This window comes from Drosophila guanche, unplaced genomic scaffold (genome assembly GCF_900245975.1).
Source record: "Drosophila guanche unplaced genomic scaffold, DGUA_6, whole genome shotgun sequence".
Taxonomy (NCBI): domain Eukaryota; kingdom Metazoa; phylum Arthropoda; class Insecta; order Diptera; family Drosophilidae; genus Drosophila; species Drosophila guanche.
The window spans coordinates 2326757-2352749 of NW_022995751.1; the positions used below are offsets into that span (position 1 = coordinate 2326757).

The 25993-nt window shown below is 44.8% G+C and overlaps 7 protein-coding genes across 16 annotated transcripts; 4 read left to right on the forward strand and 3 right to left on the reverse strand.

Annotated features, from left to right (window-relative positions):
• Nucleotides 1–1357: 1357 nt before the first annotated feature.
• LOC117586832 (ATP-dependent RNA helicase DDX42) lies at nucleotides 1358–4220 on the reverse strand. The gene has a single exon (XM_034277113.1). It carries the CDS (start codon nucleotides 4126–4128, stop codon nucleotides 1675–1677), a length of 2454 nt encoding a protein of 817 aa, XP_034133004.1. The 5' UTR covers nucleotides 4129–4220; the 3' UTR covers nucleotides 1358–1674.
• A 51-nt stretch (nucleotides 4221–4271) lies between these two features.
• Nucleotides 4272–4979, forward strand: LOC117586834 (biogenesis of lysosome-related organelles complex 1 subunit 4). Its single transcript, XM_034277125.1, has 2 exons — nucleotides 4272–4474; nucleotides 4528–4979. The coding sequence occupies exons 1-2, from the start codon at nucleotides 4331–4333 to the stop codon at nucleotides 4894–4896; spliced, it is 513 nt and encodes a 170-aa protein (XP_034133016.1). The 5' UTR covers nucleotides 4272–4330; the 3' UTR covers nucleotides 4897–4979.
• On the reverse strand, nucleotides 4919–6609 carry LOC117586833 (sarcoplasmic reticulum histidine-rich calcium-binding protein). Of its 10 annotated transcripts, none has more exons than XM_034277115.1 (3): nucleotides 6478–6609; nucleotides 6144–6407; nucleotides 4919–6113 (listed from the first exon to the last, which is right to left on the reverse strand). In XM_034277115.1, exons 1-3 carry the CDS (start codon nucleotides 6487–6489, stop codon nucleotides 5085–5087), a joined length of 1305 nt encoding a protein of 434 aa, XP_034133006.1. In that variant the 5' UTR covers nucleotides 6490–6609; the 3' UTR covers nucleotides 4919–5084. The 10 variants fall into 10 exon arrangements, with proteins under 10 accessions (XP_034133006.1, XP_034133010.1, XP_034133015.1 ...); XM_034277119.1 differs by having other exon boundaries at nucleotides 4919–5912; nucleotides 6027–6407; XM_034277124.1 differs by having other exon boundaries at nucleotides 4919–5585; nucleotides 6015–6407.
• A 1104-nt stretch (nucleotides 6610–7713) lies between these two features.
• Nucleotides 7714–8376, forward strand: LOC117587008 (MIP18 family protein galla-2). Its single transcript, XM_034277418.1, has 2 exons — nucleotides 7714–7893; nucleotides 7961–8376. The coding sequence occupies exons 1-2, from the start codon at nucleotides 7773–7775 to the stop codon at nucleotides 8308–8310; spliced, it is 471 nt and encodes a 156-aa protein (XP_034133309.1). The 5' UTR covers nucleotides 7714–7772; the 3' UTR covers nucleotides 8311–8376.
• Nucleotides 8337–10063, reverse strand: LOC117587007 (mitochondrial inner membrane protein OXA1L). The gene is made up of 3 exons (XM_034277417.1): nucleotides 9924–10063; nucleotides 8717–9791; nucleotides 8337–8658 (listed from the first exon to the last, which is right to left on the reverse strand). The coding sequence occupies exons 1-3, from the start codon at nucleotides 10008–10010 to the stop codon at nucleotides 8480–8482; spliced, it is 1341 nt and encodes a 446-aa protein (XP_034133308.1). The 5' UTR covers nucleotides 10011–10063; the 3' UTR covers nucleotides 8337–8479.
• Nucleotides 10064–12487: 2424 nt separating this feature from the next.
• Nucleotides 12488–13235, forward strand: LOC117587010 (larval cuticle protein LCP-17-like). The gene is made up of 2 exons (XM_034277419.1): nucleotides 12488–12646; nucleotides 12724–13235. Exons 1-2 carry the CDS (start codon nucleotides 12635–12637, stop codon nucleotides 13153–13155), a joined length of 444 nt encoding a protein of 147 aa, XP_034133310.1. The 5' UTR covers nucleotides 12488–12634; the 3' UTR covers nucleotides 13156–13235.
• A 2386-nt stretch (nucleotides 13236–15621) lies between these two features.
• On the forward strand, nucleotides 15622–24201 carry LOC117586997 (integral membrane protein GPR155). The gene is made up of 13 exons (XM_034277397.1): nucleotides 15622–16337; nucleotides 19717–20006; nucleotides 20066–20205; nucleotides 20266–20597; nucleotides 20657–20822; nucleotides 20880–21119; nucleotides 21178–21369; nucleotides 21433–21586; nucleotides 22381–22473; nucleotides 22537–22882; nucleotides 22951–23325; nucleotides 23387–23512; nucleotides 23619–24201. The coding sequence occupies exons 1-13, from the start codon at nucleotides 16153–16155 to the stop codon at nucleotides 23818–23820; spliced, it is 2841 nt and encodes a 946-aa protein (XP_034133288.1). The 5' UTR covers nucleotides 15622–16152; the 3' UTR covers nucleotides 23821–24201.
• The last annotated feature ends 1792 nt before the right edge of the window (nucleotides 24202–25993 follow it).

A 25993-nucleotide genomic window follows, 5' to 3' on the forward strand; every position in this document is an offset into this window, starting at 1 on the left:
AAAAAGCATTAAAAAATTAGAAATACATACAACAACAACAACAACAAAAAATCCCAACAATTTTATTACATTTATAAAATGAAAAACAAAACATAAAAACAAAAAACAAACATTTACATTTTAATTGTTGCATAATTTTAGTTTATTTTTAGAATGCCTAAATCTACAGAATATAAAAGATTAATTGATTTAAAAGATAAACGAAATTTAACACAAAAAGCAGAAAAAATTATTAAGAATTATATTAATCATAGCGAAAAACAGAAGATAAAACATAAAAGAAAAGTATGTATAAGGAACAGAGCAAACTAAAACAGAAAGCGCATAAATAGGTGAGAATAGGAGGTGGAGTGTAGTGGAGTGTAGAGGGAAACAACAACTATTAAAAGTGTAAATCAAATTTAATGCTAGCTCTAAAATATATTGTAAATAAATGGAATATGATGTATGTTATATATGCGACAAGTATACCCAATGCCCACACACATCCTCTCCCCTACACACACACACACACACACACAAAGCTAATTAAAACATATACATATATATACAAATATATGATAATGATAATAATAAATGAAAAAGCAAAAGTATTTCAAAAAATTAAAAAACGGTAAGGGACTTTTATAGTTTCTTTTTTGTCTTGTTTTGGGTTTTTATTTCGAGAACACAAATTCCAATATTAGTTTCGTATTATTTATGTTTTGTTTTTCAGTTGTTCTATTTGTGTTTCGTACGATGTGGTTACCAATGGACCAATTTTTATATATATACGAACAATATATGTATGATACCCACACACCGAACGCGAGCGATAAAAGATAGGTATATTAAAATTTAATATATTTAGAGGAGAAATACAATACGATATAATATTCAAAAATATAGCGAAATTTTCAAGCTTTTTCCTCCCCTCCGTTCCAGCGCTTACATTATACAAGAAAACAAATCGAAAATTACGAAAATTAAACGCTAAAATCGCCTCAATGTGGTAGTTAAATCAATCTCAAATCTCTTCTCTCAATGTTATATCAATGAAAAAAGAAATCATATTACAATTATTATATAGTATACACGTATGTATATCGTAAACAGAAAAAGAAAACAAAATTCGTAGTGGTTTCATTGTAAAACAATATTTCGTAAAAAGAACAATTAGCTTCAAGATCGATAACTGAAAGGAAGATTTGTTCCACACCAAAACACTACCTATGGTGAAGGGACTATTCCAACTCCCGCACTTCAGGCAGAATATGAATTGAATAAAGAAGAGTCGAAGTAAGAATTGTGGAGGGAGTACGTAGAGAGAGATGCGCAAATGTGATTTTATTCAAAATAAAATACACATATAAAAAGATTACAATTAATAATGAAAGGAATTTTTATTTTGTGGATCCCACACGATGATCCGATTTTTGATGATGCTTCAATGAGGGTGTGAAGTAGGGATTAAAGGAGAGCGGAGAGCGGACAGCGTTGTACATACGAGTATTTAACTAACGTAAATTGTAATGAACAAGGTATATATCTGAGTATACATATATACACGCATATATATATATATATGTTTAAATGTAGTCCATAAGTTGTAATTTTAAATGATGGAACAAAAGCAAATACACATAAATAATATAAAGAAATAAACAGAGTTCCTCAAGACTTTCAATTCTCTTCTTAATTCCAGCGACTCTTCTTCGCGCGTTTCGAGTCATCTTTGTTGTTGCCGCTGCTGCTGCTGGAGGATGATGAAGAGCCTGGGGCTGGCGGCGGTGCTGGTGCAGCAAACACCCCCGTCTGGGGCACTGTCTCCTCCCAAGTGCGATCGCTGGAGGCCCTAAACTGTGAGCTGTATTGATTTCGGAACGCCTCTCGCATCGCCGCATAGCGATCTGTGGCTGGGCCGCCACTCGAGGCGGGTCTTGGCTCCTTGGTAAAGGGATTATCGGTGCTGCTGCCTGGCCTCGAGCTGCCACGCGATGGTGGTGAACGATCTCCCGAGCTGCTTCTGTCTCTGGAGCCTCTCCGTTCTCTGCCGCCACTGCCACCGCCGCCATGTGGGGGCTCGCGATAGCCCAGGCCAGTGTATGTTTTTGTGACCTTTTTGCCCTTGCCCTGCTTGAAGCGTGAGCTGCGGAACCAGGAGCTCTTCAGGGCAAGCTCCATGAGATCCTCGGGCACCTCCTGATCGGCCCCCTCCAGATTGCGCACCAGATGGCCGGCAAACTCCTTGTCCTTGTCGGTGACCAGAGTGAAGGCATTGCCCTTCTCCCCGGCACGGCCCGTGCGACCAATCCGATGCGTGTGCGTGTCAATGTCCCTGGCAATGTCGTAGTTCACCACATTGCGGATGTGCGGTATGTCTAGGCCACGGGCAGCCACATCGGTGGCCACCAGAATGTCGCACTCTTTGCGCTTAAATTGTGTGATGACCTTGTTGCGGTCTGCCTGGTCCATGTCGCCGTGCAACAGCAGGCAGTTGTGCTCCTTGACGAGTAGATTGTTGGCCACAGTCTCGGCATCGGCCTTTTTGGTGACGAAGATCAGGACACTGCCCTCCGAGAGGAACTTGACCAGATGGCACAAGAGCCAATTCCACTTTTGCAGCGGATTGGGGAAGACGAACACAGACTGTGTGATGTCCTGATTGGCCTCATTCAGATCGCCCTGAACGATGCGCACCGGATCCGAGAGCACGTCTCGGGCCAGGCGCTCGATTCGCTTCTTGAAGGTGGCCGAAAAGAGCAGAGTCTGACGGTCGGGACGCACGTGGTTGCAAATGGAGCGCACCTGCGGCTCGAAGCCCATGTGGAACATGCGATCGGCCTCGTCCAGCACCAGGAAGGTCACTCGGCGCAAATTGGTGGCCTTCATCTTGACCATATCAATCATGCGGCCCGGCGTGGCCACCACAATCTCAGCGCCCTGCTCCAGCGCCTTGCTCTGCTCCCACTTGGAGCCGCCGCCGTAGCAGCAGACCACATTGATGTTGTACACTTTGCCGAACTTCTTGGCCTCGTTGTATATCTGCAGGGAGAGCTCGCGGGTGGGGGCGAGGATCAGCCCGATGGGCCCGTCGCCTGGCTTCAGCTCCCGCTGATCCATCAGGTGCATGAGCAGAGGCCAGATGAATGCCGCCGTCTTGCCAGAGCCCGTCTTGGCAATGCCGATGATGTCTCGGCCTGCCAGGGCTGTGGGCACCGCCTGCGCTTGAATGGGCGTGGGCTGTGTGTATTCCGCCTTTCGCACGGCCTTGATTAGCTGCTCGTCGAAGCCAAAGTGACCGAAAGAAGTCACAGGATTGGGCGGTGAGGGACCGGTGACCTTCACGCCAAGAGTGTGCCGCAGCTCGCGGACCCCCTCCTCGTCCAGGGTGGCAATTTCCTCATGCGGCGTGTAGAAGTTCTTCTCGAACGGCTCGTACTCGATCTCCGAGTGGTAAATGGTGGGCAAGGGATCAATGTCCTTCTTCTTGGGCGGTGCAATCGGATTGCCATCCTCGTCGTACTCGATCTCCTGGTCGGAGCCATCGTCGCGGAGCCCAGCATTGGGATTCTCCTCCATGTAGCGGTAGTAGCTCTCCTCGTCGTCCTCGTCATCGATGTCACCACGCACACCCTTCTCCAGCTGCGGGGCGCTGGTGGCTTTTGGCTGTTGTGTGGCCGCACGGACCTTCTCCTTCTCCACCTGCTGGTTGATGCCGGCCATGAACTGCTCCAGCGGATCCTCATCCGAGTCGGATTCCTCCTGCTTCTTGTCCGTTGCTGTCGCCCCAGGTGATCCTGGTGCTGGTATGTACGCCTGCTCCAGCTCCCTGTGATTCTGCTGCTGCTCGTCATCTTCGTCGAAGTAGTCGTCGTCCGTGTGCTGTTTGCGCTTGCCCACAAAGTTTGTGGAGTTGGTGTACTGACTGATGGAGTCCAGCGTGGTGTAGCCCTGCTTGGAAGTGCCACTGGCCGATGGCAGCGGTGGAATACCGCGACCGGCGGCACCAACCGCACCTCCTCCCCTTGGCACATATCCACGACTATTCAGCACCGGTGGCGGTGGCACGGCATTCATGTTGTTGCCCGAGCTGGCCGGCTTTCTGTACGGGAAGCCGCCACCCCCTATTCCTCGGTAGCCGCTCATTATGCTCCAGTCCGCAAAATCTTCTTCACAAATCAATAAATAAAGTTTACAATTTCTGCAAGCATTCCCTGGCTTGTTGGAAAATATCGCTATCGATGAGTACCTCACTATCGATATGTCAAGTATTTATTCCAGCAGGGTGTGCACACACTTGTGGCTGCACAATTTGTTGAATTTGTTGATAAATAAATAGAGTGCTGTAATGGCTGCGGAAATTAATAATGTGGCTCAGGACTATGCCAAGATCATACAGAGTGCCGATCTGGACAGAGAAATCAGTCCGCTGTGCACGAACATCGAGGATATGCTGGCTCGTCTCGACGAATTCGAGACACTTCTCTCTTCGGTAAGAAAGTGCTAATCATTTTGATATTTATACTAATAATTTGTGTTACAAAGGTGCGTGCCGAGTCGAATGGCATCATGGCCAACCATGTGTGCAGCATTCTCAGCTTCAGCGACAACTTCGATGAGCTGCGAACGCGCATCGACAATCTGGAGGCGTTTGTGGGCAGGGTAAGTGCGAATCTGAACGATGTGGAACGCTCTGTGGACGTGGCCGAGCAAGAGCTAAATGTGACGGACTACAGCCTGAAGGGACTGCTGTTCAAGCCCCTCAAAGCCAAGCTGACTGCAACAGATCCCGCGACCGCCCAGCCCCAGCCACGCACGAATCTGCTCGATGGGGAATTCCAGCCAGTTCGCATTTACAGCTCCGACGAGTACTTCGGTGCCCCTGCTGCACCAGAGGAGCCACAAGTGGCGTGAGCATCCAGTTAAATATTTAGTGTTTAATTAGCAGACGTCGTTTATGTAAGTGTGTAAATATTATTGTTTATTTTTCAATCTCGTTTTTTTCGTTTGTTCATTATGGATAACGTGACGGTTAAAATTAACGCTACGCTGCGCGGTTACATAAGCAGGACGGGAGGCAAGGCTGTGGCCTTGGCTTAGACCTAGGTCTCCTTGCTCTTCTCCTTGCTCTCGTCGGAGCTGGAACCTGCTGTGGCGGCTGCGGCGGCGGGCTTCTCCTTGTGGAACAACTCGGCCACGGACACGGGGTGGTGGATGGGCACAGTCAGCTCTGAGCTATCGGCCTTGTGAGTGTGGGCTGGAGCCGTGGTGGACTTGATCTCAGTGGGCACCGGAATGTCACGCTGATGGCGCTCCTTGGCTTGTGCACTGGCCAGCGATTCTATGGCTTTGTGCAGCTCTTCGACCTTTTTGGGATCGTGCTGAACTTTCTCGTCGATAGTCACGGCGGCTAGCTTGGAGGGAGCCTCGCGCCTCTGCTTGTGGTGAGCGTGGGAGTCTGGCTTCGCCGAATGCTCCTCTTCGTGGTGATCGGCATCGTGATGGTTGGCCCCTGACGCCTCTGGCTTCGTTGGAGAGTTTCGCTTCTGCTTGGGAGCTTTGACTGCGGGAGCATCTGCAGGCAATGCGTGAGGCAGAGCATCCTTGCCCTCCTCGTGGTGTCCCTCTTCGTGGTGAGCTTCGCGCTTTGCCTGCTTGTGTGCCTCGGCATGAGAATGATCATCCTTGCCTTCGTCCTTCTTGGCCTCCTCGTGGTGTCCCTCTTCGTGGTGTCCCTCCTCATGGTGAGCCTCGCGCTTGGACTTCTTGTGAGCTTCGGCTGCTGGAGCGGCTGCTGGCAATGCATGAGGCAGGGCTTTCTCCTTGTCCTCCTCGTGATGTCCCTCTTCGTGGTGAGCTTCGCGCTTTGCCTGCTTTTGGGCCTCGGCATGAGAATGATCATCCTTGCCTTCGTCCTTCTTGGCCTCCTCGTGGTGTCCCTCTTCATGGTGTCCCTCCTCATGGTGAGCCTCGCGCTTGGCCTGCTTGTGGGCTTCTGGAGCGATTGTTGGCAAAGTAAGAGGCCGGACCACCTTCTTGGGCTCCTCGTGGTGTCCCTCCTCGTGATGTCCTTCCTCGTGGTGAGCCTCGCGCTTGGACTTCTTGTGATCATGGTGCTGGGGCTCGTGAGTCTGGGATCCATGCAGGGGAGCGGGCTGGGCCTTAGCTGGCGATTGCTGCTGGCGATGTGGATTATGCTGCAGCAACTCGCGTGCCTTAACGCTGTCGGGCTTGGGGTGAGCCTTCTCATCCCGCTTCTGGCGATTCAGCAGGACAACCTTCTCTTCGGGTTTGGGATCGCTGATCACTTCAGGAGCGATGGGGCTAGGACGCCAAAGCGACTCGGTGGCTTCCTTGACATCAGCCGGAGTGGTGTCCGGAGTGGGTGCCGCATGGCAAGCGGCAAATAAGGCGAGGAATATGATCTGTAAAGTGAAACGGAATAGAATCATAGAGAAAGTTGTCTTTGCGGGCAGTCTGCTGATGTGGACTCACAATTGACTTCATGTTCGTCTTATGGGCGTTGCTGGGATGTGTTGACCGATGGGAAATTTCTCCCAAACTGCTGCTGTTTGCCCCGTGGGCAGCCTATTTTATGAGCGAATCCCATCCGAGGCGCCGAGCGTCTCATCCCCAGCGACTTGTGGGCTGTTAACCAGTTTGTAATTCGGTGCTAATTGCCGCTAGATACACGCCAAGTACGCTAAACCCGTTCCCATATGTAAATATGTATCATATATATTATTTTCCACTTTGATACTGATTTGTCTGGCTAATTATAAGCCGTGGAAATCACCGTCCAAGTCCAGCATCTCATCACATCAAAAAAGCTGAAAAAACCTAGACAACAAAATGGGCTCAAGGCTTATTCAGACTCGGAACCCAGACCCAGATTCAGAGATATACATAGATACGGATACCGTATCCGTCGATCCGTTAGTCATATCTGTTTAGCACTTGCAAACAGAGAAAAAGCAAAATGAGAGAGAAATACTTAAGCAGATGGGAGTTTGGGTAGCAGCTAATTTCAAGTGCACATAAATAAATATGCAAACATTAATAGGATTCGCGAAGCGACTATAATTGCTGCCCTTTTACGTAAGTTGAACAGATTTGTTGACATTTAAGTGTAAATCAATCAATTTACATTTAATTTCCTGGAAATGCTGTACGCAGCAGGGCCACACAGCTTTGAATGATTGATTGACTAATTAATTAATCGCTCTGAATCGTTGAATTTTAAATTCAAATCAAGAAAGCGCCCACCCAGTGTGCACCCACTCCTAAAAAGTATTGTGTTTTTAAGCTTTAACACACATTTTGTTCCTTGTCAAGAGCATGTGGACACATTCATTTTTATTTTTGGCCATCGTGGTTTATTTCCTGGTATATTTTGATATATTTCTGAGGGTCTTCAGTATTTCTGATGGCTGGCGGTATAATTTTTACATACCACACTTAATGTGTAAAATGTAAAAAAAACAAAAGTTAGAAAGAATCCAAGACAAAGAAAACTAGCAAATCTTGTGGAGAATTGATTGATAAATCGGATAAAACTATAGATTTAACGCGGAAACTCCTAACTAGGTTTTAATATCAAATAGAACATCAAAATCGAGCAAAATGATTTGAGATGTACGGTATATTTTCAGTAAATTTTAAAAATGCAAGGGTATATTTCGGTATATTTCCGAGGGTCTGTCGGTATCTTTCATCGATAATTCCGCGGTCACACTGTCACACACCTTAATTGAAGATTAATTATTTTTAAGCCCCATAAACAAATCAAAATGCCAACAGAAATAGAGAATATTAATCCCAATGTCTACGACAAGATTAAGGAGCGTGTGACGACGGCCAATGAGGAGGATGAAAACGTGGCAGATCCCTTCGACAAGCGTGAGATTTTCGGTGAGTGCAGGGCCGTGGCAAATCCTATAAAGATTGAGTTGTATATATAATGCTTCTGTTTGTGTAGATCTCATTCGCAACATTACTGACCCGGAGCACCCGCTCACCCTGGAGGAGCTGCATGTGGTGCAGGAGGGGCTCATCCGCATCAGCAACAAGCAGAATTCTGTTTTTATAAACTTCACACCCACCATCCCGCACTGTTCCATGGCCACGCTTATCGGTCTGTCCATACGAGTGAAGCTACTGCGCTCCCTGCCGCCCCGCTTCAAGGTTACCGTGGAGATTACGCCTGGGACCCATGCCTCGGAGCAGGCGGTCAACAAGCAGCTGGCGGACAAGGAGCGTGTGGCCGCTGCGCTGGAGAATAAGCATCTAGCCGAGGTTATCAATCAGTGCATCTCGGCCAGAGGTTAAATAAGCAACCCCGCGTAGCTGTTCCATGTGTTTTAAGGTAATACAAATTATATTTTAGCAGCAAAACTTTCTGGGGTCATGAACTATCGGCTAAATGGTAAACGTTAACAAAACACAGCGTTGCGGGGCGACTGGCGGATGACGCTGTACTCCATGGACCATCATCGGGTTATTCTTTGGGCGGTCCCTTTAAACGCATGTGCGGCTCGACGATGGGCAGGGGCTTTGCCTTGGTGGGATCGTGCTTGAATGTCTTCACCAGCGGCCCCTTGCCAGCCTTGGCGAAGCGGATTTCATCCAGACGCTGTCGCTCCTCGATCTCCTTAGTGATCTTCATGTTGTCCCAGGCTGAAAGAGATTAAAAGATTAGAATGGGTCTTTCTTTGTGTTGTATTTTCCAACTTACACTCTTTCATGCCTCCAACGAATCCCTTCTTCTTCGCAGGCAGAGCACTGGGCGCATGCGTCAGCATCTTCTCGATCTTGAAGTATTCCCGCACTGCCGGAATACGCAGCACGGCGACCTGTCCCAGTGAGATGAAGTTGCTGCATGCCCAGTACGTTAGAATGGCCGCCGGGAAGTTCATTGTGAAGGGGAAGATGACGAGCGGCAGGGCTCGCAGCACATACTTCATCGTGTTCATGTTAGCAGCGGACAGGCGGGCGCTATCTGTGCCAATCTCGATGGTCAGATAGAGCGTAGCACTGGTGATCAAAGGCAGTATATAGAGAGGATCGGCGAGGGTCAGATCCTGGAACCAAAAGAGCCCGCCATCCCTCATGGAGTCCACGGGCGTATTGGCCATCTGACGCAGACCCATGAAGAAGGATATGAAGAGCGGCGCCTGGGCCAGTGGCACAATCATGTTCTTCAGCGGATTGACGCCCTTATCCCGCATGAAGATCATCATCTCCTGGGCGTAGCGGGCCGACTCAATGGCGTTGCCCGACTGCCTGGCCTCCGTCATCTTGAGCTGCAGCAACTGCATCTGCGGCATGTTGTTGTTCATCTTCGCAGAGTTTCGCTGGGCGAGAATCACCAGCGGAAATATGATTGTGCGCACCACAAGCGTTCCGATGGCGATGGCACCCCACCAGGGCAGATCCCAGGTGCAGTGCAGGAACTCCATGCAGTTTTGTACGATACCCACGGGCGTCCAGCCTCCCAGCCCGATCGACGCAAACGTTGCCTCTCCAGCAGCATTCACCGTCTCCACTACACTCGTGGACATATCCTCGAGGGCTAATGCGGGCGGTGTCGGTGCCGCTGGAATATCGGGCAGATCGACCAGCTCCTTGGCGGACACTGATTCCGGCAGGCCCTCGGCGCCAGTGCTGGCAAAACGCAGAGCACTGGCGCCCATCAGCGCTGGAGGCACGAGCTTTTGTGGGGGAACCAGCATCGAGTGTCGCGACAGCTGGGCGCTCCAAATCCTACAGCTGGCCAAGTGCATGCCCCTCCTGTTTGCGGGTGAGTTGTGCTGTGGGAAGATATATTTCATGATTACCAGTGCGGGTGGTTCCATCATTTCAATTCATAACAAGTTACCGCGTTTGCAGGTTATGTCATAGAGAACTCCAATCTGTGCACCGGCTGGTGGCACGGCACTTACCTGTGTCGTGGTCAAGCGGGCTGCGGACATATTGAATGCTGCAGCCGCATTTGTTGCACGCCAAAGCTGCATCCTGTTAACCAGCATTTTAATTTAGGAAATTGCTAATTTCTGTTTTGCTTCGTTTTGCTGCGCAGGGCCTGCGGAAAAGAGATGGAGATTGTAAACACCAGGGCGAATGGCAAAAGCAAGAGCAGCCAGCTGTTGGCGATATATCGCGCCACCTAGTGGCCATGTTGCCGTTGCTTCTTTGGATTTCGCGCCACCTGCTGACCATGCTGCAGTTGCTTCTTAGGCGGTAAGTTTAAAATTTTGAATCTTACTTACGTCTCCGCTGTCAAAGCTTTTAATTTAAATTCGTTGAGCTGACTTAAAATATGAGTTTTGAGTGTGAATGAACAAAATGGTCTGATCTAGTTTTGAAAATTGAATCAATTAGCACAGCAATTTACGATTTGCTTTCGCTGGCCATATACAAATTTGCCCATTTTATGGCTGACAGACATCCCGGAAGGTGAACGGGTTCCTGCTGGCCATTCAGTCAGGAGAAGAGCCAGAGGGAAATGTCAAAAGTCAAGGCGACATATTAGGCATACACTGAAATGCTTCAGTTTCAGTCAAATTAATAAATTAATATTCATTCAATTCGATAACCTCACCAATGGCTAAGGTCTTACTCGATTGGCTTGAAAGTAGCTAATCTTAGGACGTCAGTGTATGGACAATTCGTGCTGGTTTACTTCCCACTGTGTCCATTTCTCATTATAAATACCGATCAACATTATATTGTGATTGGCTTGGGAAAATAAATTATAAATCTCGTCTCATTGGTACGCCCTCATCTGCATATTGCTGAAACCTGAGAGATTATAGGTGTTCAAAATGCGAATTGATCTCGAACCCAGAATAGGTGTGTGAATTATTAATAGCCGCCGAACTATTCACTCGCTTCGACGTGCACAACTAGTTTGTTTATTAAAGAAAAGGGGGAAACAACAAATGCAAAGTCAAACAGCCAAATATTATATCACTTAGAAACTAGTTTATTGACTGTGAGTTAAATGCGAGTATATTTAGTATTGCTTTTGCTGCATCAAATAGAATACAAAGAAGATAATCGCCACTAAGTAGCCACTAAAGTCAAATCCCAAACGCATGACACCGAAACAGGCATTACCTTTTGGGGATTGATTTTATGTGGAAATGCTTTTAATTCATCTCTATATTTTCCTATACTTTATTTAAATGTTTCCCGAATTTCCAAAGCGTTGAAGGTTGAATTTAAGTGCCAATGCAGCTGGGGAAAAGTGATGGGGAGATAGATGCCCGTCACTTGTCGGCGGTTTTTACGAGGTAGCCAACATAAAATGGAATTAATTAATGAAGCCCTAAGGTACATTCATCATACAGCTGAATTGTGAAGGCACAGAGAACTGTTGGATACACTTATAAAGAAAAAAGGGAATCTAAAAGGAATTAATAGGGATTTTTTGTTGCATCTAAAACGGATTCCTTAATGGCCATTAAATCAATGGATCAGTGGCATAATTATTATTGCTCATCGAGCAGGTCGATGATTTCACTTTCCGTACATGCCATAAAGTTCAATTTTATGACTTTCGTGTTCTCAAGAGCCAGACCAGACTTCCTCAAGGTTAAACTTAGACCCCCCATGTTGATTTATGTGGTTGGCACATCGCACCAACTATCAGCACAGTGGAATGAAAGTTGATGGCAAAGAGATCCATCCATGGCTTAGAAAAAGAGAAACCTTCTTAAGATCCCGCCTCATTTCCTGATTGGCAGATCCACTGTGCAGGCGCTAGAAGCGCTAGATCAGACATAAAATATAGCATTAAAGGTGCCGCAAGAGGCACGAGACATTTTGTGTTCATAGATAAGGCGGATAAGGCGGATAAGGCGTTGGCTGGCAAGCGCACAACGGGTAAATCCTGTTTGATATCTTATTTTGACAATTAATTAAGTATTAACTCAGTTTTATGGACCAATTTGTTAAACGCACACATTTCAGCGCCTCTCGCGCACACGTATCATGTGTGTGTGCATTGAGAGTAAAGCTTCGTGTGGCACTTGGCAACGTATCAATCGAGGGACGAGACGAAGAAGCATCGTAAAATGCGAACTGGAAAAGTAAAGCTTAGCCTTTTGGGCAGACCAGGCCAAAAGTGGAACCATAAATTATGCTAAATAGTATTGGGACTCTGCGTACCGTAAGCTAGCTACATGCTATTTCAAATGCATTTAATTAAGTGTGTCTTTTTGGGTGTGCCGGGTAGGTTTTCAGACTAGACCCGGACCAGACCTAGGCTAAGCGGCGACATTGACATTGCCGCATGTGGAGATACTTTTAACTTTTGCTCTTTGCAGAGCCCCAACCCACGCGCAGACGTCACACTCTACTCTCGCAGCATGGGATGGAAATTGGAAGACATTGGAAGACAAGCCGCCGATGCTCCAGTTTGGCCAAAAACATTTTGGCTCGGCTCGGCTTTGGCTGGCTTATTGTTATTTAGATGTGTGTTTCCTGCAGTCCGGCGTAAAAGTTGTTTGGGTGGATCGGGTTTCAGTCGACTGAGAATTTGGAAGCAGTCTTGTGTTTGGTATAAAAACATTTGCAATTGGCGACAGAGACATCATTCAGAGTTGTCTCACTGTCCCAGACAAACGAACTCCTCCTCACTTCTGCCAAGATGTTCCGCTACGTAAGTATACAGGATATTTAGGATAAGCCAGAGATCAGCTAACTGACTGCTCCTATTCCCTATTCCATCCGAAACAGATGCTCGTCGCCTCCGCCGTTCTGGCCTGCGCCTATGCCGCCGCTTCCTACAACACCGATGCCACCGCATATGTAGTGAAGAACAGCGCTGACATCCAGCCCGAGGGTCAGTACCAGTACCAGTACGAGACCAGCAACGGCATCGCCGCCCAGGAGTCTGGACTCGGAGGCCACCAGGCGTCGGGTGGATACTCGTACTACTCGCCGGAGGGACAGCTGGTCCAGATCTCCTATCTGGCCGATGAGAACGGTTTCCAGCCCCAGGGAGAGCTCCTGCCCACTCCTCCACCAATCCCAGCTGCCATCCTGAAGTCCCTCGAGTACATCCGCACCCACCCTCAGTACCAGGAGCCCCAGCAGCAGTACCAGCAGGTGCAGCAGCAGCAGTACCGCAGCCCAGCTCGCGTACAGAACAAGCGCATCTACGGTTAAGCAGCGACGACAGTCATTTGCTAATGTTTAAAAAAGCTTTATTACACTTTTTAAATGAATAAATGTTATTGAGGAGAAAATCAGACTCATATCCTTGCGGTTTTTGGGGTCCTTTATGGGGATTATTTTTCAAAAAACCTTTATCCATCATTATCCTTAATTACATTTTTTCAAAAGCAAAGTAACTAAAAGTATGCTACAGTATTTTGCACTTTTTCTTAATATAATTTCCGCAAAAATTGTGTTGCTTACTTTTAGTTACTTTGCTTTTGAAAAATTAACTGTCGTTTCATAGCATCCAGCTCTTGACACAGTGAATAAAATAAAAACCAGCTACTTCCTGCTGATTTCTGTTGGCCTGGTACTCGGTTTGAAAATTTACATTTTAGCGAAGCATTTTCAAGTTATTTTTTTTTCCACAGTGGCGCCCCAACTCTGAGCGGCAATTCTGGAACTATGCTATTATAGTTCCAGATTTGGCTGTCGTGGTATCGGGGCGCCACTGTGCAAACTACAACAAAAACTTTATTGTTGTACAATAACAAAAACAACTTTTTCTGTACAACAGAACAGAATTGTTTTGTTGTTTTACCCTTTATTTGAAGGCCGATCAGGACATGCCATACCACCTCGTGATCGGGACAATGTCCCGGACTGGATGCAATCACTTCGGATGCAAGGACATTAAGGATAATGCCATCTAAGGATATTTTTTAGATATAATCTATACAACGCCATAACTCGGCTGTTTCCTGTCGGATCAGGACATGCCCCATGTCCTCATAATCGGAACAATGTCCCGAATCCTTTGCAATCACTTCGGATGCAAGGACATTAAGGATAATGCCATCTAAGGATATTTTTAGATATAATCTAAACAACGCCATAACTCGGCTGTTTCCTGTCGGATCAGGACATGCCCAGCCTCCTCAGGAGCGGGGGGCCTTCCCGTATCCTTAGAATCCATCAAGGACCTCAAGGACGGCAGGATATAGCTGTTTAACGCATTTTTGTAAATGTGATCTTTTCAGCCTGAAGTCATGCCATACTTTTTGCAATCACGTGCCCCCAAAAGATACTTTAAAATTTCCCGAACGTATGCCACTCTTTTAATTGGATAGACAATTTGATCGTTACATATTATTATAATAGGGCACAATAAATGTATGTTCATAAATATGAATGTTTGTGTATCTAAAGGTAATGCTAATGTATGCTAATTCGACTCGGTCTCAATCGCAGATTGGAAATCGGCCACTTTGATAGAGAGCTTCTAGTCCAGATCGCAGTGCAAGTGGGGAAATCCGAGTGCTGCCATGCGCCATCTTCCAGCTAGAAGACAAGAATACAAGAGGAGAATAGGTAAGAAAAGAGCAGCTGGCAGAGTTAGTCTTAACCTTACCATATCAATGCATCGCTGTACAAAGGTATCTTTGAAGTCGATGGGATCTCACGCTTGTGGTGTTGGGGTGACTCTAATGTATATTAAACTTCAGTCTTTTTCCGTTGTTTAACTGGTGTTAAGTCGTGAAATGGTGGGACCTTCCTTTTTTTGGCTCGGTATATTTACGTTATATTTTGTAAATAAGATACCATATTTCGGAATATTTCTGAGGGGAAGATGGTATAGTTGATTAATAAATGAGCGGTACCACTGATTTCAACTTATTTACTTTAGCCTTTAGATATATGTATACAATCCAATCAAAGCGAGTCTTTATAATAAACTAGATTGTAGAGAATCGATTCATCATTCGAATTAAATTATATTTTCAGTTCTGAGAGTTCTAACTAGCTGGTAAAATTAATCGGAATTACAAAATCCTTGAAATGTATATTTACAGTTTTACAGTATATGTGCGGTATATCTTAGGGGATCAGCGGCAGGACTGTCAAATATTTAATAAATATCATATCAGTGATTTATTTGTGTTTTTTATTAACAAAATCATTTAAAATATGTTACTGCAAAAATATCGATATATTTGATATTTTTTTGCTTGTATGTATTTGCTGAAATTAAATAACGCGCGCTGCGGACATAAATAGTTCTCATGGAGAAAACAGAAACCTTACAAATGTTTATAGCATCTTTAATCCTAATTCCACTTTACTGTGTTTTTTAATTTGATCAATTCAACTTTTATTCGTTTATATATTCCTTTCCAGTTTCGAGAGCTAATCGAATAGGGACGTGTGAGACGCTTCGTATGCGTTCCAAACTTGTATACTCAGTCGGTATTTCTGTAATTTATTCTTTATATTTCGAATTTTACATTTTACATTTCGCTTGTGTTAAGTAATATTGTGGTTGGTTACCAATCTTTAAATATCTTAAAATATCACAAGAAAATATCAATATATTGATGTTGGGCAAAATAAATATCACGATATATTTTTATTTTGAAAAATATCGATGTTGATTTTTTGATATATTTTTGACAACCCTAATCAGCTGCCACACTAATTCCAACTTCCATACAAATCGCATCGCGGGCTCTTTTTGAGCTAAGTTAGTTAATTTAATAATAAAACAAACAGCAAATAGTTAACACCGTGTGGCGTGGGCAGTGTGTCACGCGATTAAGATGAACCCACGTAAAATTAACCGCCCGAACAGATGAAATCGAGAGTAGCGTCCTCGTCGGCGTTGCAAGTTGAATATGTTTGAACATGAAAACCAGTGCTAAAAATATAAAACAACAACAACTTGGCACGCCAAGAACTGCGTAAAAGAAGCCAATAAAATAATAGAGCATCTGTGCTCTGGTTTTGAGGATAAATCAAAACAGCCTGCTCGGGATTCGTTTTGCGAAAAATTCAATATTAACGCAGCTGCTTGTCGTGCGTGCCCTAGCGCCCGCCTTTTTGACGTCACAGCGGCGTCAGCGGCAGAAAAAACTCTTCAACGGTTGGTGCACCATGACGTTTCAGTGACGCGCATCTCATGCCTGAAAGTACCTTTATAGTAGAGTGTACATTAGCTCAATAGTCGCCATGGATAGCTCTATGTACTACGCAAAGGACAGTTTGGTGGCCGACACCACAGAGGCGGCAGCTTTCATGGAGGCCGTCGCCACGACGGCCAGGGCCAATGCCACGCCACTCGTCGACGATGGCGGCGTATCCATGAACAATTTCTATCCGGCATTGGTTCAGTGCTTTGGCATCATCATCTGCGGGTTAGTAGAGCAGTCTCATGAGAGTAAAATATACGCGTGGGCAGATGATAAGATTAAAATCAATATTCCAGCTGACATTGCTTTGTCTAGTTCAGGGTTCAGCTGGAGTTGTGGGTGTGGGTGGGTAGTTGACCTTTAGTTTAAACTCTCGCCAGCTGATATGGGGTCTCAAAGTGCCACGCAGTGGCACCGTGACGCTCTTCCCGCCTTATCTGAGCGTACGTGCCGCAAAGGAAAGTTCTCCATTCAGTGTAAATTCGGGCCCCCCCCCCCCATTAAATTTCTCTGATTTGCTGATTTGTGGACCCTCTGTCCGCGCATATCGAGTGCCCACTCGTATTTAACAATCGTCTGCCAAACTGCTGTCTCATGATCCAATTCGTTTCGTTTGTTATTCTAAATAAACTCCCAGACACACAAGCAAAAAATGGTCGAACAATCAGTTAAATGAGTTTATATTGTTCTTTGAATGTTTATACTATTTTTTGGGAATATGAGATCTGCACAGTTTTGAATATTCAACAATTATTTGGCCAGAAAACTGAAATACAGCTTATGACAATTCTGTGGAATTGGTTCGTTTGTTTGTCTAACTATTGGAGATGTTTATGCAACTGTCGTTTCTATGGAGAGATATTGAATTGGCCAGACGACAGAGATCTGAAAGATGGTATTCCTTCGTAACCTAGGCAGCTGCATACTGGTTTCTATACCTACCCAACGATAAGGGTTAAAATAAATGGCGGATGGCTCTTGCAAATTTACCCTTAGTCAGGGGTTTTCTGCCCCATTCCCTGCTTTTATAGCTTTGCAAGGCACTGTACTGCAACCGCGTGTTTATTGTCTTGATTTTCTTGTAATTTATGCGTTGAGTCACTGAGGTAGATCTCGGATATAAGACATTTGTAGATTTTTGCATTACTTCAAAAATACTACAAAAATCCCAAAAAAAAAATGAACACAAATCTGAACCAATTTCGCAACGTGCCCACCATTTGTGGTGGCAATTTTCCAGGGAAACTGCCATTAAGCTATTACCAAAGTGGACGCCACAAATGAAATTACGCTCACTTGCTGCAAATTACAGCCTATGCAAATCGCCCACGGGGGGGGGGGGGGGTCTGTCTTGCTGTTGTTATATCTTGATTTATGCATCTGAGCCGAAAACTAATTGGCTTTTAAACAATAATCGAAAGTAAAAACGCTTAGAGAGTGAGAGAAAAAACACGATAAATAACCAACACGAGATAGTCAACAAAACAATTACAAAAATGACCTTGCCAAACGGTGCAGCAGGCAACCGGCAGTAGCCACTGCCACCTGAGGCAATATCTATATAATATCGTATCTATTGTGTTGTACTTATTTCGATTATGCAAGTGGCTATTGCTTATTTGACTGCCAATTACTGTCGATATGCATGCTACACCCCCAGCGTAGACATTTATTCAAGTGCATTCCTACTGTTCAATCAAATAATTATAGAATAGATATCGCTTTTGCTTCTGCTTGCACACATCCAGGTAAGGGTTTCTGTTCCGTTCGGTTCGGTAATATGTTTTATTACTCAGCAGTTCTGTTCGGGGCAAACATTGCCATCTGCCCTGCCCAGTTTCAGAACCGAAAAAGGTTTCAACTGTGCTCCTCCCGACTGTACAGATGCCCTGTAGTTGCATAGCGATTACGGAACACAATCTGTACTGCTTCCAACAACTGTTTAAAGTGTCACAGATCTTTCCGCAAATTTTACCTACCCTACTGTGTGGCACTCCAAAAACAAGCGCATCAATTCCAGTTGACTTTTATTTTTTATCGCTCGTAATGCAATTGAATTTATTTCACGACCACTATCAGATTAATATTACACTTTACCCTTTTATGTAGTAGAAGTTTGTGCTCGTATTTTGATTCATTTGTTGTTAATTGGCTTTCCCCGTGTGGAATTGATGGATTTCCTTTCCAGACTTACAGTCCGTTCGGATTAAAGACTGCTGATAAGCTTAGTTTGTAATTACCGGAATATATTTCCCACCCCAGCCCAGAGCTGCTGCCACTTAAGCTTACATATGCGGAATACAGTATATAATAATGTGATGTGTTTGTCAGGGGGTAAATGCAATTCTAATCTACAAGCACACGCAGCTGTTTATGCCGGTTTCTAGAGACTTGACTAACAGGTCGCGAATTTCAGTATTTCATGCGAGGTAATATCTCTTTTGCACCTCTTTAGCACTGTGACTGAGGTACAGCACGTACTTGGGTTGATTACTGCCATAAACTATGTATACTTAATAGGTTTTTCTGTTGCTAATCCCTTAGTTTTTGGAACAACTGCAAGGCTGTGCAGGTAGTAAGATCATAGCCCTATATGAAGCACAGAGATTGGCAGTTCTCTAGACAGTCAGTTCTCTACAGTCAAGCCGTGCAGTCGATCCTTTAGCAAACTAGACACAGATCTAGAAATAATGGAAGCTGGCAGAGTATCAGCAGTGTCTGACAGACCCCAAAAGCAAGACTTGAAAACACTTGTAGCGTACTGTCTAGATATATGGGTAAATAAGGAAATGCTGTTAACTTTTATTTGTGTTTCTCTTGTGCTCCCCAGACCTAAAGGTTCTGTTTCTGTTTTGCGAATTTAAAATCTGGTGAGGAATTCGGTTGTTCGAGAACATCTGTTTTTTTTTTAAGTGAGAAATCACTTTGAAACATTTAAGCTTCACCTTTGCCAGACAAACTTTCTTATCAGCAATGTTTACACTTTGTAGCAGATAATAGAAAAACACAATTGTCGCGAGTATTTCTGGAATTTCAAAGAATGCCAAAAATGTATGACACATCGGGAAGCCCATGCGAAGGTCGCTTTAATGAAAGACATCTCTGGCAGCATCTTTCAGAGACAAACACATTCATTCGGTTCTTCCCAGCAGACATAAAATCAAGCAATTTAATGCTCTGTGGAAGTGCAGTAAATTTTGCATTGAGTCATGCACCGTGGAGAGGCCGCTCTGGGGGAAGTACATCCCATACTCCAGTTCGACCAGACAGACAGATGTCGAGAGCTCAGGGGAAGTTTATTGTGATGTGATAGAAATCCAGATTATTACCTGAAAACGTTTCCAAATCGTTTGTTAGCCAAGAGACCAGACGTCGCCGAAATCGAAACTGGTTTATCAGCCGGATCACGTGTGATTGCTGGTGATTGCTTTATATAAATATAAATTTAAAAACAAAATATATGCATCAAGAGTTTCCGCCTTTCCGGCTAGGTGGTGGGGGGGACTTGTTCAACAACTGCCTCAGGGGAAGGGCGTGTCCAGACACGCCTTTTCAAGCCATTCAACAAATTGATTAACAGTGTTCTCCTTTGATTTGATTGCAGTTACATTGCCGGACGCTTCAAGATCATCAGCAATGCGGAAACCAAAGGACTGGGCACCTTTGTGGGCACCTTTGCCTTGCCCTCGCTCATCTTCCTGTCGCTGGTGGAACTCGATTGGCACGCCGTCGACTGGAGCTTTCTCCTGGCCATGCTCGTGTCCAAGGCGATTGTCTTTTTTTCGGTGCTGATCATTTCACTGCTGGTGGCGAGGCCCCTTAACTATGCTCGCGGCGGTTTAATGGCAATTTTCTGTACGCAGAGCAATGACTTTGCCATTGGCTATCCCATAGGTGAGTTTCATTTATCGCTCGAAGTATCTTCCATGACTGATTCCATTTGTTTTCCCTAGTTATGGCTCTGTACAAGGATGTGCATCCGGAATATGCTGCGTATCTGTATTTGATGGCTCCCATTTCGCTGGCCATTCTCAATCCCATTGGCTTGGTTCTTATGGAAATCTCCAAGATAATCAAAAACAAGGAGGAGGCGGTAAGTTCTAGAGTCTAGCATCTCTCTCTTCAGTTCATTCTAATCCTTTGGCCTTTGCAGACACGCAATCCCCCGCTGTGTCCGGCAACCTGTCCAGCCGAACAAATGGCCAAGGGGAATAGATGCCTGGGCGATCGTGCAATACTGGTGTTTAACACAATTGTGGCTCTGTTCTTCAATCCGCTGCTGTTGATGACATTGCTGGGCGTGGCTGGTGGCTTTCTGTTCCCCCATGGTCTGCCCGAAGTTGTGTCCAGCACGCTGCGCACTCTCGGACAAAGCTTCTCGGCAACCGCTTTGTTCTTGCTCGGCCTGAAGATTGTGGGTGGCAGGGGAACCGAGAAAAAGAGCATTGGATTTCTACTCCCAGGTGTCCTCATTCTAGTCAAGATGTAAGTTGTGTTTGCCATGCTAAATGTTCCGATATTAATTAAATCTTCTTTGCTTATAGATTGGTTCTTCCTTTGGTCATCCGTCAGACGGTGAACATAATGCAGGTGGGACAGAACTTCAATGACACCACTGAGCTAAGCACCTTCGGTTTTCTCTATGGAACCTTTCCCGCTGCCCCGGGTGCCTTTGTCATTGCCACGCAGTACAACATGGAAGTGGAATTGGTAAGACGCAAGACAGACGTTTGTTGACCCATTTTATTTACCCTTTATGCTCCGTAGGTTGCTCGCAGCATGGTCTTTTGCACTTTCATCTCAGCGCCTCTCATGTTCATATCGGCCAAGATGATATCGCTGACGAATCTAAAGCCTTTGGATTATCTGCATGAGCTGGACGCCTTCTCGTTTGACATTAGCATTGCCGGGGCAGCTGCCTGCTGTTGCATGCTGGCCCTGTTCATTGTCACGAAGCGCTTTAAGCGCATGCCACAGCGGATTACCTTTTGTCTGGTGTTGTCACAGGTGAGAAATCATAGCTGCTGCTCTTCGTGATTCTGTTATTAATGTACTTTCTCTATAGCTCATGTGCTGCATTGGGGTTATACTGTGGTCCAAGATGGAGCATGTGAATCGTTGGCCCTTGTATCTGCAGTTCTTCTTGTTCAACATTGGCACCTACAGCACTCGCCTGTGGACGGCTCTTCTGGCAATTTCCCTGCTCTTTCTGCAGTGCCGCAGCCTTTGCTTTGTGCTCAAAATGTGGCCCTATATGGTAAGCAATTCGTTGAAAGTTATCCCTTCCAATTTATTAATCATTATCTTACTCTTATTTCAGTTGGTCTTCGCCTGGGGCGTGCCTGCCATCATTTCGGGTCTCCTGGTGGCCTTCGATTCGAATGTGACGTCTGGAGAGAAGCATCATCCCAGCTTTCAGTATGGAAATGCTCAGGCAGCCATCTCTGTGTTTATGCTGGTCATGTGTTTTATTGGTCAGTCCTTAGAGACACTTTCAGAGTGCTTCCCCTCCCCAACAACATGATGATAAAACTATATACATTGATAAGTTAATAGCAATCTGTCTTGGCCTTCTTCCAGGGAGTGTATTCGGGCTGTACGACAACCGATACGTTACATTCCACCCTCCGTGTAAGCGCTGGGCGAAATATTGAAAATACAAGAGTGAAAAAATCAAAGTGATAAAGTATCTGGATGGTGTCTTTATGGTTTGTGTGTGAAATATCCAATAATTGGCCATCAAGTGATTCATTTTTCATCGAAATATACGACATACTGCCTGTCACATTGGCTACCCACCGCCAAGACGGTGTTTATCGTAATTTTGCATTGCAATGGTGAATAATTACAATGAAAAAGATACGCAAATATTGAAAATAATGATGAAAAATGTGAATAAAATTAAAGTATTCGAGTGCGTACAGTTATGATACGAATTACGAATACTTGTGATAATAATTATTTCACTCACATACGAAAAATGCATCGTCCAGCAAGTGTTGTGCCTGATTTCACTCAGTGTTTATAAATGTTTTGCTCAGCTCTAATGGGGTGGAAGTTTCATTTGGTGTCGCATATGTTTCGAAGCCCTCCCGTCATTGGTTATTGGAATAAGTTATATTTCCATGGCCATAGGATAGAAGTCGGGCAATTGTTACCAAAATATGATGCATGTAAAGTTTTCAATCTGATTGAACAGTTGAGGGATATTTTTTTAATCTTTGTTTTAAATTTGTATAAACTGACATTTGGTTTTACCTTTTTGCAGTGACTGTGGGTTGCCTGGTGCTACATCAGCGGTACAAGAAACGCTACGAGAAGTTCATGACGTATTCACGTGAACTGTCGAATCCAGAGTCAGGTAAGCTATTCGATATCACACGCACAAACAGCACAACATTAATGGCTTTACTCTATCCCACAGAAACTTCCGATTTGCATTCAACCGTATCCACAACCAATTTGCTGAGCCACACAGATCTATCCTCGCTAAGGCAGAGCGCGCGTACTGCTTCTTATTCGTCCTCGTCGGACGATGATGAAATGATACCAACAGCCGCAGGAATGCCAGCAAACAGAGGCGGTGGAGGCTGTGGCTCGGGCAATGGTAATTGCTGTTCGGGAGGTTCCAGTGTCGTTACTACACCAACAACAACCAGCACTGTGGTGGTGGACATTGAGGATCTTTTGAGCCGCAGTCGCCAGCGTAGCAATGCTGTTAATCCGAAAGATCTAGACAAAATCGAAACTGAGCCGGCAACAACCGAAGCGTACGTTAAATGATATTCATTTCATATATTCCTAATGCAAAGTACTTATAAATTTGCTCTCCTTGCAGAACACGCAATCACATGTGCAGCAGTTCGTTCAACTGCGGCCCCAGCACCTCGCGCCAAAGCTGTCAGACGATTATCGAACGCTATGAGGATCAGACACGACGAGGACTAGAGCCGCTGGAGCACACAAGCGACTTGGACGAGCATCAGACACTGAAGCACACCGTACTGCTGATTACTTTGCTATGCTCCATGTTCGTGGGTCTGGCCGTGTCCATTTGGACATTGGTGATGGAGGGCATGTCGGGCATATATCTGGAGCTTAGTTTCCTCGACGCTTTTCTCAATTTCGGTCAGGGTCTGATTGTCTTGGCCGTGTTCATAACAGACATGGGAGAGCTACTCATGCCAGTAGTCAAGCTCTGGAGGAAGTTATGGCGAGTTTCAATATGGTAAACTTTTAGAATAGCTTTTGATTTGATTTTAATTGACAAACAGGTACGGAGCGAATATTGTCAGCCTGCCGCACTGGTCGAATGTTCGTCCCGAAACGAAGCACATTTGTGAACAGTTTCGCAATCATCATTTGGAGAACTGCAAGAAGGACATTGCCAAGGACAGAAGGTGGGTTTTTGGTGGCACGATTTATACCATATTTTTGCCAGACAGATTTTTGATCTTTCGTTGAACATTAGCTAACTTATTGTTGTGTGTTTGTGTATTTCCACAGGTGGCGCATTCGTGTCTATCGCAAGGTGTTCTATGGCAGCGAATTTGTCAGCTGGCTCATCGAGGTGGGCCTCTCCAAGGACCGCATGGAGGCAGTGCACTATGCCCGGCATTTGGTCGATGGTCGGGTGCTGCGACACATCAACAATGTCTATCATTTCGAGGACAAGCTGCTGCTATACAACTTCTGCAGTCGCATCTAAAAGGCAAAGCCACAAAATGATGAAGCAACTACGCCAAATTTAGTTCGATTTTTGTTTAGTTAACTATATGTTTGTAGGTAATTTTTGTCTGCTGTGATTGTATGCGCCCCGCCCCGCACACACACACACACCTGCCCACACACATCACAGCCTAGTGTGTGTGGGTGGGTATGTGACAGAGAGAAGGTGATCCGAGAGGAAGAGCTAGTGAAATGTTTATAATTGTCCAAGTTTATATTTTTTAATGTTTATTCACTAAGTAGTGGCCTTGGGTACACCCAGCTCGAGCTAAATATAGACTCTATAGTGCAATATAGAATACCGAATACCTTAACGAAGGAGAAAGTATTTCAAAATGAGAATAAAGTTTCCTAAACTAAACCCAAGAAAAAGAAAAACAACGATATCCTTGTCACAAACAAGAGAAAACTGTGCATAAAACGTTTGTGGATGTTGACCAAAGCCATAAACGAATCTAATATACAATATATATATATATAGCTAAATATGTATGCGCGTACCTGTAGTAGTGTGTACACCCAACCCATGAATAAATATATAAACGCCTCGAAGCGTGGGGCGCAAGAACAAAACATTTACCATGCATTTGTGTCGCATTCAATTTCGACTTCGATTTAAATCTTAATTTGCATTGTATTCCTTTGGGAATTCGGTGGTTGTTTTTTCCGATTTTTGTTTTTGCTTGTCTTTAGGTTTTGCCATTTTTGTTCGGATTTTGGTCTTGCACGCGTCGCACAATTTGCGTCTGCGTGTTGGAAATTTCAATCGAATCTTTTCTGTCTGTCTGGCTGTCAATTCCGGACGCCGCGGCAGCTCTATTAATTGTTAACCCAACTTAATATTCTATGGACGATACACAGAGGCAATTTTTTGGTATGCGCCTGCCTCCCATAAAACACTCGCAGAGGAGAGAAATCTCTAGTCTTCTCTGGGACAGATTTCTTTATACAATTGACAGAGTTCTTGTCTGTTTGTCATGCAAAGTAATGGCAGAATGCAGTTCTTATTGAATCTGGAACTTTGAACGGGAACTATGGGAGACTTTAGCCACAATCACGACATAGGCTAAAGCTTACTCACCAACAATCACTGCACCGAACACAGAACATGCAATGAACTGATTTATTCAGAGTTTCGAACTCTTCTTCGACAGCTCTTGCTTTTATGTTTCCACTTGAGTCTAGACTCCAGACCTACCCGAACAATAAATTATAATTAATAATCATTGTAAGACTGTTTTTTTTGCTCTTTGCTCTCTCTTCCATATTCAATTTTTATCTATGTCTGGCAATAAATTGTTAAACAAATAAATGCAATTGCACAACTGCAGCTGTGACTCAGTTGGGGTTCGCGGCAAGTATCCCCCCAGTTGCACTTCTAATCATTAATTGGGGAAGCATTATCTGGACAACCTGCAGTTATCTGCAATGAAACCATGTGAACCCAATCAAGCCACAAGGCCTGGCTGTCTGGCTAGCCCGCCCTGGAAGTCGTTTCGGCTATGGCTTCTCAATGCAAGAAGTATTACATATATCATCAATTGCATGTTCTAATTGTAGCAACTACGCAACTAATGAATCATTAAGATTTGCCTTTATCAACAGGGGGATGGCTGGCACATTGAGGCACCAAACTTAAGCTCGAAGGAGCACTTCATATTTGTTGATGAATCCGTGTACCATATCTTTTGGTTATTTTATGATTTTCTGTTAATGACTATCAAACAGAAATATAGTATATGATGTACAAGTTATCTTTCTGTTGCTCTCCTCATGACATGACCTTATCTTTAATGACTGATTAAACACGTAGAATCAATAGAACTCTCACTTAAGTCGCTGTTCGAAAGCTATATATCGGACACAAACACAGGCACCCACTCGAAAGGTATTAGAAAGTTTGCGGGGGGAATACCCAGAATCAGGGGAATCATCCATGACCTCATACCTACGCCCTCAAGTGTGCCACACACAGAATTCTGACCCATTAATCAGCCGCTTTATGCCTCAGTCCTACAAATAGTACGTTATTATTTATTCATTTAATTTTGGCAAAACGTACAGAACTCAGTCTTTGTCTCCTGGGGGTTTGAGGTCAGTCAACCCTTGAGCCGACACGACCAAAAAGCAATTGTTATTTGTCTCAAAGGCAC